Source organism: Vicugna pacos, chromosome 3 (genome assembly GCF_048564905.1).
Source record: "Vicugna pacos chromosome 3, VicPac4, whole genome shotgun sequence".
In the NCBI taxonomy this organism is placed as follows: domain Eukaryota; kingdom Metazoa; phylum Chordata; class Mammalia; order Artiodactyla; family Camelidae; genus Vicugna; species Vicugna pacos.
The window spans coordinates 113,581,324-113,596,354 of NC_132989.1; the positions used below are offsets into that span (position 1 = coordinate 113,581,324).

Consider the following 15,031-nt stretch of genomic DNA (forward strand, 5'->3'; position numbering starts at 1 on the left):
GATGGGTGGCAGCCGGAGTGGCCCTGCGAAGGGCTGGGGTGGCGGTGGGTGAGGAGGGGGCGGGAGAGAGCGCAGGGCACTGGCAGGCGTGAGGGAAGAGCCCAGGGGCCAGGGCGGAGGGGGTTGCTTTGTTTTGCTTTTTGCTTTTTGCTTTCTGAGGGGAGGTACTTGGTGGGAGGCGCTAAGGGGCTTTGAGGTCGCAGGCAGAGCCCAGTCCTGGGTGAACCCGTTGGATGCTCTGACTCCCTGGTGCTCCGTGCCCAGGGCGGCTGGAGGGGACCCTCATCACTGCCCTCTCCAGGGACCAGGCTGACCAGCCGCCTCCGCCGTGGAATCGCGCTCATGGCTGTGCCAGGAGGGGAGCCCTGGAGGGTACTGCATTGGCGAGTAAATGCTTTGGCCTGGGAATTAGGCTTCTCATGGCTCACTGGCCTGAGCTGGCCCCGTGCCCTACCGACCACGAGAGTCCACAAGTGCGATCCTCTCAGGTGCCCAGAAAGCTGCCCATTGGTGAGGGTCACTAATGAGCACCCCAGATGTGGAATTAAGGAAACCAGCTTGAGAGGAGACAGAATCCGAGGGGTGCTGGGTGAGAAGAAACCCATCTTGAGCAGGGAGGACACCCCCCGCCACAATCACTGAGGCAAAACAGGAGGGTGTGTTTCCTGGCGCTGCTGTGACCAATGATCACTAAGTTTACTATCCCGCAGCTCTGTAGACCAGAAGCCCAGGTGCACTCAGCTGGTTCCTCAACTCTGGGTTTCACAAGGCCACTGTCAAGGTGTTGGCTGGCTATTCTCACAGCCCAAGGCCCTGGAATGGATCCATTTCCAAATTAAGTACAGCTGACCTTGAACGCGTGGGTCCACTCACATGCGGACATCTTCCTAAACACTACTGTACGACACGATTCACCGTTGGCTGAATCCTTGCAGGTGGAACTGAGTATACAGAGGTCCCATGGATGCGAGGGGCCGGCTATAAACTACTCTCGGATTTTCACACACAGATGGTTGGCGCTGACACCTGCCAACTGTACCTCCCAGCTTTTGGGACAGTTGTTCCTTGCCGTTGTAGGACCAAGGCCCGGTTTCCTTCCTGTCCGCTGGGGGCCGCCCTCAGCTCCCAGAGGCCTGTCTTCGGTGCCTGCACAGGGTCCCTGCGTGTCAGAGCCGGTATGGGTACTCAATCCTCAGGCTACCCCTCCCTTTTGCCGTGCCCTGAGGGCTCCTGCGATCACACTGGGTCCACCTGCATCACCTCCCGCTCTTACCGTCAGCCACTGAGTCCTTAATTCCACCTGCAAAGTCCCAGCACAGCAGCACCTAGTTAGCGTCTGAGCGATGTATAACCAGGCCGGTGGGGGGACAGCTTTAGAAGGCCGCCCGCCACGAGGAGCGGGGTTGGGTGGGCGGCCGAGACCAGGTGGGAGCACGGAAGCTGCAAGTTCACTGTCAGCTTCAATTGTCTTTGAACCAGGAGTCAAGACCCTCAGGTAAGACTTGGTTAAGTGCAGATTTTCAGTGCTTGTATTAAAAATATCTACTGTATAAACTTGAGTTTATTTTAGTGAGTGAATGGTGCAGATTATGCAGCGTCTCTTGGACTTGACAACAACCAGGATTATCGTGAGGTACTAATTTAGCAGTTCTCAAATATTTTGGTCTCAACATCCCTGTGTCGCTGAAAAATGTAATTCAGGACCTCCCTCCCCACACCTGTTGCAAGAGCTTACGCTTCTGTCGGTTATACTCATTGGTATTTAACCTGATGGAAATTAAGACTAAAAAATAAAGCAAATCTTTATTTTAAAATAGTAACAAACACACCAAATGTTAATGTAAGTGATTTTTCATATTTCCCCAAACCACAAAGGTGAACAGTGGCATTGTTTTCCACTTTTGCAAATCTCAACGTCCCTCTAACAGGACAGTGAACTGACCTGCTAACAGCACACTCAGCGCGACGCAGTCTGGCTGGAGTGGAAGCACGTGAAGACTCCCCACAGGCACACGTACGGTGGGTGGGAAAGTATATTGTCTTCCGCAAAACTGGGGATATTCCTTTTTAATCTATTCCCAAACTCGGCAAGTGGTAGTTTCAGTAAACTTATCACCGTTACGTCGACCCACCCCCCACTTAGAGGAGATCTGCTCGCGCACGGGACCATGCTAGCCCGACACCTGGCCAGGCCTCGTTTACTGGCCTGTCAGCACCTGGAGCTTGGGCTTCCAGCCTCCAGAACTGCGGGAAGCACTTGTGGACTCAGCCCCCAGTCGATACTTTCTCTGAAGGAGCCTGAACTAAGCCAGTTGTCCTACTGAAGTGACAGGGTCACTATGTTCATTTTTAAGCCACCGTCTGTCATACACCCAAGTGTCAGTCACCCTCTAAGGTGGGGCCAGCGCGCCATGAGGGCCTGGTCCAACCAGACAACCGCCCCGCCTGGGATGTGAGTGCCAGGCCTCACGCCCGCACTGCATCAGGGCGCAGGGAGACCTCAGGACACAGCGACGTGCACTGATCAAGGCCACCCTTCAGTGGGAGCAGCTTCTTAAGTAGGGGGAGGCGTTGAGGAACAGACTAGCTGACTCGGGCTCGGGTGAGCTTTACCCTCACTGCTTCTGCACCATCAGTGCAACTGTCAACACAGCGAAAAAGGCAAATCAGCTCAGTGAAACTACCCCTGACCTCATGGCCCCTTGAAAGCCACCGCTGTCATCTACCCACATAAACACAACAGCTCTCAGGACATGCCCCACGTTCAATGGGCGGGGCCTCCCGGGACGGAGCCAGAACAGGGACAACGCACGGGGCCTCCGTGACAAGCACACTTAGGACGCTGGTCTCGTCAGCACTGCACTCACACCGCAGCTTGTGCCGGTGTGACCTCCCGGCAACGAGGACGTCCCACAATCCTGTGGTGGGAACAGGCGACTCTGACGGTGCCTACAATCAAAGATCCACCCACCAAGGCTGATGCAACACTTAAATACGTTTAATAGGACCAAGCCCATATTCCTCTCAATGTTAAAATAAATCTTAAGAACGCAACATTTAAAGCAGTTAAAAATAGTTCCTACAGCTTATTAAAAAAAAATCAACTCAAACCCCTCCAATTAAGGCATTTGATGAATGTTACAGTGAATGTTTCTTAAACTCGAAGAGCAGAATATAAAGGTTGTTCAAAGAGCTCCCTTTAATATAACGAATACAAAACCTGCGAGCCTGTACCTCTGCAGCATCACGTCTCTGAATAAGTGAAACCACGGAAACCAAACAGCTATTAATGTTTTAGCATCTACAGTGTCTGAAAACAAACGGGATAATAAATAACTGTAGATGCACACGAGACACCATTTATTTAATCACAGTAGTGGATCTTACTCCTACATTTCATCCTAAAGTTTTTCTTTATTCTTCAGATTCTCCAGGCTTACGGATGTCATCAATCTTCAAGATCATTCTAACCATTTGTGTTGCAAGAGATATCTGTTGCTTTTTGCCAATCAAGGTTTCTATGACATGTTGTTGCTTCATATCTGAAAAATACAAATTAATTATCCTAAAACAGCATACACATTTTCTGTCAACACCTTGCTCTGATTTATGGAATCACAGTAAAACTTCATAAATACGAATTTGGGATTCATTAGACCCAGTTATATTTTCAGAGAAATCTACTTTCATCACTTCCCAGGACATTCTGGAATGTGGGGGGAAGGGTACCCCTCTCCAACAACAGGCTGAGTTTCTCACGGAGTTGCCAAAGGGAGAGTGGTTCAGCGACATCTCACCCAGTGTGCTCAACACCGTACCGCAGTAAGCCTGAAGTGAGCAAAACCTGACTGTGCCTGAAATGTAAAGTAACTCCAAGAAAGACCTAAGAATGGTGTATTTTAGCAAACCAAGCATTCACATCAAAGCAGTTTAAGTATCTGCTTGAGTCACTGCTGTTATTAAAATCTTTGGCCTGTTAACCTGAAAACCAGAACATACCTTTAAGAGTTCTAGATTTCTAAAAACAAAACCCAAAACCACGCGTTGGGAGACTGTGGTCAGGACTGACTGCGGAGCCCCGGACACGCCTGGCGAGCACAGGAAGCACCGGGACCAGCTTCCCAACGCGCTCAGGCCGCACGCCCTGCCCAGCAGATGGGCTGGTGAGAGCCACGGAGTCACAGGGCCCCTCGTGCACACACCCTGTAATTGCGGGCACAACCACTGAACCAGCTGTCAACCAGCAGTCAGTCTCAGAGCTGTTTTACACGACGTACAGGATCCACACTGACAAGCGTGCATGAAAAAGTAAGATGGGGATTCTTTTCTAAAACTTGGGATTAAAATGGAAGCCACCTGTGGAATAACCACGCTGTAGTCTGTTATTACTAAAACTGGTTTCAGCTTGCCAAGACCAGCAGTGCAACAACTCCCAAGGTAATTAAATCAACCCTACAATCCAGGGCCTGAACACCTGAAGTGTGTACTAAGGACCCGGTGCTCAGGGCAGACACCTCCCACCACATGGCCACACAGCATGTGACCGCTCACTTTAAATCACACCACAGCCCCGTGGAGCGGCGACAGCGCCTCACCGTTTGTTCCCTTGTGCAGACAGTCAACCCCAAGGGCAGGGTTCATCTCCTTCACTTGTCTGGCTCGGACTTCGGTCATGGTCTGGATGGGGTTCATGCCGCTGTTCTCAGAGAGGGCCATGGGGATGACCTCCAGGGCGTCGGCGAAGGCTCGCATGGCGTACTGCTCCAGGGTCGGGCACTGAGGGGACACGGGGTTGTTCACAGTCAGTGTACTTGAAAAAAACCCCAGCAGCTGTTTGGAGTCATAATTAAATTACATGCTTTTAAAAGCTAACTTGTGAAGAATTCCAAGAACAGGCTGTCAATACAGGATCAGGCTGAAGAAGGTGTATGTGTGAGAGCAAAGTCCAAACAACCAGCACTTACTGCTTTATTCTCAGTTACAACGTTTAATTCTGAATTTCAAGTAACATTAAAAGTGTAGAGATTTACTGTCGAGGCCAGAGTGTCTGAGAAGGGCTGGGCTGTGCTGGTTCACAGTAACCTGCAGTGGCACACGGGCATGACACAGCACACGAGCGCTTGCTCCCTGGGGGCCCTACAGCCCACCGGCCGGACACCCCGCACGGCCCAGAGAGGGGAGCCCACAAGTGCACCTCACCTTGTCTGCCTCCTGGCTGACGGCCAGAGCACAAGCGATCTCAGCAGCGCCGCCGCCGTACACCACGCGGTTGTCCCGGACGAGGTTCCGGATGACACACAGAGCGTCATGAAGGGACCGTTTTGCTTCCTCAATGATCTAGGGAATAACAATTTTGCCTAAATTGACGTGGCCACACTTCAATCATTTCAGAGCCAAACACCAGGCACCTCTGGTTTAATCTCAGTGTTAGCTGGGTACTGGGAGTATTCCTACCCCATCCCAGGAAAACCAAAACCCTTGGTTACAACAGAGGGCGAGGGCGTGCCGGAATACTTGTCAGACTGTTTCTTTATCTTCCTTTTCTTCCCTATGAAGCAGTTAGAAAAAAATACAAAGACGCAGCCTCAACTCATTCGGGCACACGAGCAAGTGAAGGGGTCAAACAAAACTGAAGGAGAATCCTCATGAGTCTCACCCACCACCACGCACTACACCCATCCTGGAGAAGGACGGGCGTCCAAGGTTACTGCCCGGGTTCCACTTCTACCCAGGGACTGAGGAGAGGCAAGTGGGCCGTGCAGAACTGACGGTGGGCCGTGGTCTTCAGTCACTTCCACCACCATGTCCCTGATCCTCCAAAAAAGACGGCCCTGTCTCTTATGGTAACCATCTCTCAGTTAAATACACTATGGGAAAATCCAAATCACGTTCCTAAATCGGACAAAATGTAGGACAAACAGCTGAGTCCTCACCATCTTATTTCCTCCTCTGATGAAGATGGTGACCGCCCTGGAGTTCTTACACTGCTCGATGACCAGCATCTTGTCTTTAGTTGTCCCGAACGAGATCTCCTTCACTAGACCCGCGAAGCCCAGCTTCTCGGGCGTCAGCTCTGAGAACCGTGGGACGATACGCCCCCCGGTGGCGATGGCAATCAGCTGCGCGGAAGGCCGGGAAAGAGGCTAGTGAGTGCAGCCCAAGTTCCCACCATGATCAAGCCAAACCTGCCCTATAACCCGGTGTTCACTAGGACTGCTGCCCACTCTGGCCCAGAAGTTCCTGGGTCCACCCCAGAGGCCTTGTCCCATGACCCAGGTTCTGAAGAGCTGGGCATCCTGGTCCCGCTCCAGTGGGCCTGGCACCCCACTCTGCCCACCCGTCCTGGGCCGGGCCGCAGGGCAGAGCAGCGAGGCCGGGACCCTGGGGGACAGACCACGCATGCAAAGGCTGTTAGTGTTTCTGTGGCTGACAGAGGTGGGCAACTAGCCTTCTTGCCTCAGAGAGCCACGGAGACAGCCAGTGAGGACACAAGACAGGACTTCAAAATGCAATCAAACAGCAGAAATACATACAAAAACCTAAGAAAGGTCCCGTATCCCCCCTCCCTAGCGCACCCTCCCGCCCCAGCAGCCTGGGCACAATGCGGTGATGCGCTCTGCCAGCACGCGGGCCCAGGAGCGCACCCCAGGCTCAGCCTGCGTTCAGTCTCTTCCCCGGGAGCTTCCTACCTCGATTTCAGGTCCTCCTACCCAACGAACCGCAGGCAGGTTGTTCTGAAGAAGTAAATGGTTCGCTTCATCATCGAAGCCCCACTGGCAAATAGCCAGATTGGCGCCAGTTTCTTTAATCTGGGAAGACAAATGCCAGTCATGTTAATAAATAGTAAGTATTCTTTGTGCTCTAATGTTTGAAAAAAATTGAAAAAAAGGCGTGAAACATAGTTGAGTGTGTAGGGCAGTGCGTTAAATAAAGCACAGGAAAGAAAAGGAAGCACCCACGTGTCTGCTCTCCGTCAGCTCTGAACGTAAACATGAACATGCATCGCTGGAAATCATCTCGTTTTTAAACAAGGCTTTAAAAGTTAGCAGTTTGCGCGGAACGCCCACCGCTGTCCCAGTGAAGCAACGCAGGACGTGCCAACAGGGCTAGCGCCCTGCTCTGGGGAGACCAAGGTCAACAGCGCTGTCCCTCACAAAAACCTGTGAAGCAGCTATTTTTGTGTTTAACCAAAAACTGAATCTTACTTTTCTGCAACTTGCTTTTCTCACCTGAGTGGACTATCCTCTGTGGGTCAAGACACAGGCTAATTCAGAGGCTGGCAGAGGCCCTCCTGCTTCCAGTCAGAACCCACCCCGGCAAACGGCTAAGCGACTTGTCCCAGGAGGGCGGCAGTGATCAGAACGGTCCATCCCTCCTCGGTGGCGATGACCACTGTACTCCTGTCTCTGCCCTCCACACCCGGCTCTCTACCTCCTCCCTTCCTTCCTGACCCTCTGGAACCTTCCAGGGGCCCCTGGAGCTCAGTCCATTATCAAACTCCTTCTGGGCAATGTTTCCTTTACATTCCTGCTGTCAACAAATGCTGGCTGTTCCCTGAAACACCAGCCTGCACTGGCATTCTCTCCAAGGGGCTGTTCTCCTCCCACAAGCTCAAAGTAGGAGGGGCCCTTCCTGCTCCTCTTGGTCACCCCGTGTGTCTCTGGGTCTGCCTCATTCTTTAAAACGTGAGCATCCATCCCCAGCACCACCCCTGTTACCATTCCTGGCAACCTGCACATCTATTGACACAATCCATCCAACCCTGTGAGCATCTGAATCCCTGTCATCTTTGCCTCCAGTGCACCTTGGTCAGCGATCCCGAAGCCCAGATGACAAGCTTTTATTTATACCACTCTTGCCAGCCCACTCAACCCCCCCGCCTTGCTGTTCTCTGCCTATGCCAACCATGTTCTGGCCTCAGGGCCTTAGCACATGCTGCCCATGTCCCCTTCACCTCAGCCTGGAGTGCTCCTCGCCCAAATATGCTGCTGTCACTTCTATGAGGCCTCTGCTCACATGTCACCTCCTTAGAGGCCTCTGTCCAGTGTCTTTAACACAGTCCTCACCCACTTGCCCCTTATTCTGCACCCCAAGATCAAGAGTTCTGCTTTATTTACTGCTGTATATCCAGTGTCTACAACAGGGCCTGGTATAGTTGGCCACAGACAAGTATACCCGTGAAACCACAAATGAAAACTCAACAACCCCCCTCCCCTCAAACACACTGAAGGAGCTTCCGGTTTGTTCACTGTGATAACGTTCTAACAGATGTCCACGTTCATGATCCTTGAGTCCTGGTGTTCTAAGCTCCCAAGAAGAGAGTCCCTGAAAGAGGAACTGCTCCTTCGGGGAGCAGGCACACGTGAAATATTAACAGCCAGAGAAAGAGTTAATACGGTATTTATAAAATAATACTCTTGACCTGTTTAAGCAAAGAAGTGGGATTACTATGACTGCATCCTGTTTGATTTCAGTTATGCAGTAACTCTTGTCTAACCATTTTATTTATAAATCTCAAACCTGTGCTAAGCCACATTAAACTTGTTCAAACCTTGAACGTACTGGCTTAGACGTGTTCAGAGCAAGTAAAATCAAAAGCACAGCTCCAGGTACCAAGCAACGCTCGGGCACCCCACACATGCTGCCATTTGAAGACACTCCTTCTCACGCCTTTCTGTGCCATCTGATTTTTCTGTTTATCAATTTTATTATGTAAAAGTGAAGGAAAGAAGTATACATTGTTAATACTTTATTTGTAGCTACAAAAAATGTCAAGATAACACAGGTCGGCACCATGTGTATTCACTACCCACAGCTAACTACCGCACCCTCTGAGAGCTTAAACTTCACCAAGAGCCATGGTAAGACTTACTTGCCGAATCATCTCTTCAAACTTCTCCTTTTCATATTTCTGAAGGGCTTTAAAATCTTCTACAGAGGTCACATCCAGCTTATGCTTCGTCTTTGGTTTTGGTGGTTCAAAGGGACACGTGAGAATCGCAATCTTGGCGTCTTCCACTTGCTGTGGAGAGAAACAGAGCCCTGAAGTGCTGGGCCAACGAGTTAAAGGCCTGAAGCTGCGGGAGCCCCGACTTACTTTTGGCATCTGTGGGTGGCTGAAGTCCTTGTCCACGATCACGCCCTTGATCAGCTTAGTGTCCTCCAACCTCCCGCCCACTTTGCCTTCTACTTTGATGAGCTCAAAGTCAACGTCTCGGCGCTGCATGTCAGCCACAGTGAGGACAGCATTCACGGCAATCTCGGCCATCTGTCGGTGGCAGCTGTTAACCCTGAGGAAACACGAAACAAACCTTTTCCACTCTCCTTCAATGACCACCGCAGTCAGAAGACTTACATGCTAACTCGAACACGACCCAACATCCTGGAAATCACAGATGTACGAAACCACGTTCAGGGTCCTAGAGAAGAATGCCACCAAACCTGCAGCTTCAATAGTCTGGGGAGGGATTACCAACAGTAACTGAAATGTACTATTTGTATCTATTATGAATGTTTCTAAGAGAACACTGAAGTACAGCAAGAACCAAAATTTTTCCAAGATTCGGTTACTTTTTAATACTATTAGCATTTCCAAGTCTAAAATAGAATGGGAAAGACAGGAAACCTCCGGGGAGAAGCCAACCTTACCTACAGGAGGTGCTGCACTTAATGATACACAGAAGGCCTGACCACATCAGTTATAGGGGGCACTGGTACCTTTTTTCGAAAGTTTTGAAACCTTTGAAAAGATTGCTCAATAACTTTACTTTTGATTCTGGAAAAACCACAAGGGAACTCTAGTACCTGAAATACAGTGCCTGAAATCTTGAGTCACCTGGAAAAGATAACCATGAAACTAAAATATTGTGTCCTAAGTGGCTGATTTATGTTTTATGCTGAATTTATTTGGCTCTTGTCAACCCATCTGAACATTTTCTACGGTAAAGATCTACACATAATGGGGTTTTATAAAGACTTGCAAATAAAGCAGGGTCAACGTACAAAGTCATTATAACATAGGATTTGTGCATCTCAGTGAAGTGTGATGCCCTCCTTCCAATAGCAAAACAGTGCTGTCCCTCTGTTGGAGGCCACCCGGGGGTCACCCTTGCACAGGAGCTAGTTTCAACTCAGACCTGCAACAAGGGGACAGCTGGCATCACTGAAGACCTCCTGGTTTAACACAGCACTGCGGGGGGCGTCCTTGCCTGGGGGAGAAGGCAGCAGACATTTCTGTTGTACCTCCCCTAACCTCTACGTTGAGACCACACCTTCCTTTTTGGCACAAATTAAAAAATTTCTCAAATTGATATGGGTTAAGAAATAGTGTAAAAAGGCTTGTTTTGGATTGTTATGCCTCATTATAACAAGAGTCCATAAGTCTATTGTTCAAAGGGTGTCCCCTGGCAGAAGTTGCTTTGAGTTTCTAGGGGGCAAGAGCCTTGTGTCAAGACTTGGCCACAGGCCTGGCAAACAGTAGGTACTATGTAAGCATTGAAAATACCTGATGTAAGTCAATTTCAAAATTGACCTTCTACACAAATTAAAATTCTGATCATTAAGTTGCTTGTTAAATGGATAAGAACCCCCCCCAACTGAGTGGATTCCTAGGAAAGAAATGGTAGAAGGAATTTTATGAAAAATTAACATATCCCACAAGTAGGACCTTCTTCTAACCCAGCCTATCCTGCTAAATTAAAGAACTATACAGTTTACAAATATTGTCAAGAAAACTTAATACTCAAAACTAGAAATTCAGCTCCCAACTAAAAACCAAGACACAAATGTCTACACTTGCAGTCTTCTCATCAAATCAATACAAAAGCACCACCGATAACTTCGAGGTGCCTTCCGAACAAGCACACGAACCCTGCCTCCCTGCAAACACCAATCGCAGCCCTGCACTGCACACGCACACTTTGGAGCCCAGCGTGGTCTTTGCGGTCTGGATCAGGGGCTCAGTGTCCTTTATGTCGACAAGGACGCTGTCACTGATCTTGTCTAGGTGCTCGATGGCGATGCGGGCAGCCTGCTCATAGCCGTCGGCGATCCTGATGGGGTGAATGCCACGGTCCAGCAGCTGCTCGGCCTCTTCCAACAGGGCGCCAGCCAGAACTGCGGACGAGACAGCACAGAACTGGTTGAGGAAACTGCTAAAATGCAAAAACAATTAGATGCTGTCCTGGAAACATGAAGGTTCCAGAATTAAGCTGGAAGCATCTCAGAGGCTGAGGCCATCTAATCTATCTTTAAAAAGGGAGCCTCTTGTTTTGGTTCTAACAAACTTCTAACTGGTACCACATATAGATAGATGTTCAATTCTCAGTGATGTGCAGGATGTAACTAAAAAAAAAAAAGTATAAAAAGCATATAAAAAATTCCTCACAAGGGGGAAAAAAACTTGTTTTCTGGACCAGGGACTTCTAGTCAATGAAATTTATGTTGGTGATAAGAGGATTAAAAAAATTAGTTTATCACTTCTCTCTCTCTGCCCCTCAACCTTCCCTTCTCCTCTCATTTCAGCATCACGACCCCAGAGTTTGTTTTAATACTGCTGTACTCCAAGCACATCCAGAGCAGTGAGAACAGAGCTTGGTACCCAACGAATACCTGGCTGAATAAATGAATTCAAATCTCACCTACAAGAAAAGTAACATTACAGACACTAATCTCATCAACCTCCCTGGAACTTTTAATCTAGAACAGCTGCCTAACTCTACCCCAACCTGCTTCCTCTTCTTTCATGATGGCGACAGTTCTGAAGAGTCTGGGCCACTTGTCTTGCATCGTGTCCTCCAGTTTGGATTTGCCCCACTGTCTCCTAATGACCTGATCCAGAGTAAATGTTCTGAGCAGAAGTGTCAGACCTTTAATAGTTAATAACACCTCCTAAATGAGAAAGGGTACTGTGCTCTTCCTTACCAACCACTCCAGTGGTCCCATCTCCGATTTCATCATCCTGTGACTTGGATAGCTCCACCATCAGCTTGGCGATCTGGTGATCGACATCCATCATACTTAAAATGGTGGCCCCATCATTGGTTACAGTCACGTCGCCATCCTTATCCACCATCATTTTATCCAGCCCTAAAAGATAGCAATGTTTAAAACGGCTCTGGGCAAAAAAAAAAAAAAAAAAAAAAAAAGGAACCTATAAGAAAAAGTTACCTTGACCTCTTGACCCAGTTCCTATCTGGGAATTTATTATAAATAAAAGTCAAGAATACACCAAAAAGGACACTCCCCTTTCATTTCTTAACTTCTGTTAAAAAGTAGAATGTTAGTCTCTTACCATTTGGTCCAAGTGATGTTTTCATTGTATTTGCTACGGCCTTTGCTGCCATTATATGAGACTAAATGAAACAAACACAAATATATATAATTGTAAGTTACATATATTTATAAGTTAAGAACATAGAGCTGATACATTATAAAAATCACTTATGACAGACTCCATTCTCTAGAAGCTTCTACATTTAAGCAGCAGCAGACAGGTCCATATCTAACTGTGACAACTTCACAATTTTCCCTCCAAATGTCTGGTTTCCTGTCTTCCTATGTTACCATCTTCATCCCAACCCAGAGCAGGTCCACAGCACCTTACATATTTCCAGGGTCTCTTACCTCATCAATCCTTCAGATTCATCCTCCGTCCAGCTAAGCCATCCATTTTTCTCAAACGTGTTGCCAACCAGTCCCCAGACCTTAAATGACTCCCCAGTACCCCAACACTCAAGTCCGAAGCAGTTCTTCAAAGCCCTCCCCGATCTGAGATCAAGCTCCCTCCCACTGAGGACAGTCTATGCCTGTTGCCCTAACACACCCTCTGATCCCTGAAGCGCTGATGCACAGGAGACCCTCCTCTACCCATCGAAGCCCTGACCAACTTCCAAAGCAGTTCAAATCCACATGTTCTCTGAAGCCTCCCTTCCCTTATAACCCCATCTAGCAGGTAACAAGACAAAGTCCCCTAGATTTGCGAAAGTATTGATAACCCTTAAAACACACTTTGTTAAGTCTGTATAATGGAATTTTTAAAGGCTAATAACCATAGGAAGGTGGTTTTTAACCAGGGGCAGTTTTGACCCCTAGGAGAATCTGACAACGCCTGGAGACATCCTTGGCTGTCACCCTGAGAGAGGGGATCGTACTAGGGAGAGGGCAGGGACGCTGCCACACATCTTGCACAGGACAGACTCCACAACAAAGAAGGATCCAGCCCCATGTATCAGCAGTGCCAAGGCTAAGAGGTGGGCTTCAGACCACTGGCTGCCAAGTCAGACAGAGGTGGTCCTGGACCACGGCCCTGTTCTGTGACCTCAAGCAATTATTTAACTGCTCTGGGACCAAGCTTCCAATTCCATAAAATAATATCTGCCTCAGAATGTGAGGACTACATGAGATGTGGCTGATGAAAAATAACCTGTAGCTTCGGTTACCTGGTTATTCTGGGTACAACCTTCTCTGCTGGTCCCGTTAGTACGCAAGTGGCTTGAATGCCTACCATGGATCAAAGACTGGGTGGACACTCCCTAAGTTACCCCATTTAATTCTCATCCTCAGCTGATGGGGGTGTACTGCCCTCACTGAAAAGAGAGTCAGAGAGGTTGTGTTACTTGTCCTAAGTCAAACAAACAGCCCGGGGGAGAACTGAACTGCTTCTTAATTTAAGTAAAACCCCAAGACACTAAGCAAAGAGGGACACCTCAGATCAGGGAACATGGTCTGTACACATCATGTCATAGATTCCACCCCAAATGCTACTTCCTCTGGTATAGCTCTACTTAAATTGTGAGTCTGTTCAAAACCCCTTCAAATGCGTGCCTCCCCTCCTATCCCTTAGGATAACATCTTGATTGTGGGGCATTCAAGAACTTCCACCTTTGGGAACTACTGTAAGGTAAGGTAGACTGTGCTCTGTTAAAACCAGGCGGTTCCACTACATGCCATGCATTCTCCTGCCCAGGTCTTTGCTTTTGCTGTTTTCTCTCCCTAAAATGCTAGCTCTCTCCCATTCAAAACCTTACTCCATCTCTGAACAAACGTCAACCTCTAGCGAAGGTCTGAAGGACACCCTTCAGCTTTTATCTGCATCCCATGACTGGTGATTCCGGTCACACACTGCCTTGTATTGTGGTTATTAGTGACCAATTCTCACTCTTTTCTTCCTCAAAGGTGTACGTTTTCAATTTTTAAGATACTACATCCAGGAAAACGCCATGTAGAAAGATACTAAAAAAAAATGAAACGCTGTAAATGACTAAGCCTTTAGGAAATGACAAAGAAAATGAACCTTATTTCTTCTGGGACTGTTGCAGGTACACCAACGGAAGATTAAGAATCAAGAGTCCTAACCCGCCAAGAGACCTGAGAATACCCTCTCCGCGTCTTACTGATGAAAACACTGTACGGAATGACTGCAGGCTGGAGCAATCAGCCGGGACGCGGGTGAACTGAAGCTGCCCCACCCAACTCTGTGAAGGGCGCTTGTGGCTCCAGCCTCACCCCAAATTGGGCCTAAAGGCTTGAACGGTGGCCTCTGCGGGCCCAAAGCGTCGGGTGCAGGACTGGAGACTGGGGGGGGGGTCCCCCGACCTTTCCCGGGAGCACATGGCAGAAGCGCTCGTAAGTTTGCGCAGGCGCAGTCACTGGGTTCGGCCGCCTCCCCTCATCCCGCGGCCAGTGTGTCCCGGTCCCGTTACCTTGAGGGCCTCAAGTCCCATAAGACGAGACTTGCGGTCCTGATCCTTGATGATGAGGAAAGGCCGGCCATATTCATCAAAGGCGAGGGTCCCCACAGACGTCATGGTGCAGCAGCAGGCGTTACACTCCCTCAACTGCCGGCGTCCACTCCGGAACTGAGAACACACCTTCCTCTCGCGGGACGGAGCGAGGGCTCGCGCATGCGCAGTACAGGCCGCATGAGACTTATTTCTCACTTGGGACTAGTTTAACGCCAGACAGTCTCTTCTGGAATCAGCGGCCATCGGGAACGTCTATCATCCAGGAAGCTGTGGGGGGAAGTTTGAAG

The 15,031-nt window shown here is 49.1% G+C and overlaps 1 protein-coding gene across 1 annotated transcript; it reads right to left on the reverse strand.

The window, feature by feature from the left end:
* Positions 1–3,343: 3,343 nt before the first annotated feature.
* On the reverse strand, positions 3,344–15,030 carry CCT5 (chaperonin containing TCP1 subunit 5). Its single transcript, XM_006198299.4, has 11 exons — positions 14,703–15,030; positions 12,293–12,353; positions 11,923–12,087; positions 10,917–11,115; positions 9,098–9,290; positions 8,873–9,022; positions 6,690–6,809; positions 5,934–6,119; positions 5,200–5,337; positions 4,596–4,776; positions 3,344–3,542 (listed from the first exon to the last, which is right to left on the reverse strand). Exons 1-11 carry the CDS (start codon positions 14,805–14,807, stop codon positions 3,415–3,417), a joined length of 1,626 nt encoding a protein of 541 aa, XP_006198361.1. The 5' UTR covers positions 14,808–15,030; the 3' UTR covers positions 3,344–3,414.
* Position 15,031: the final 1 nt, after the last annotated feature.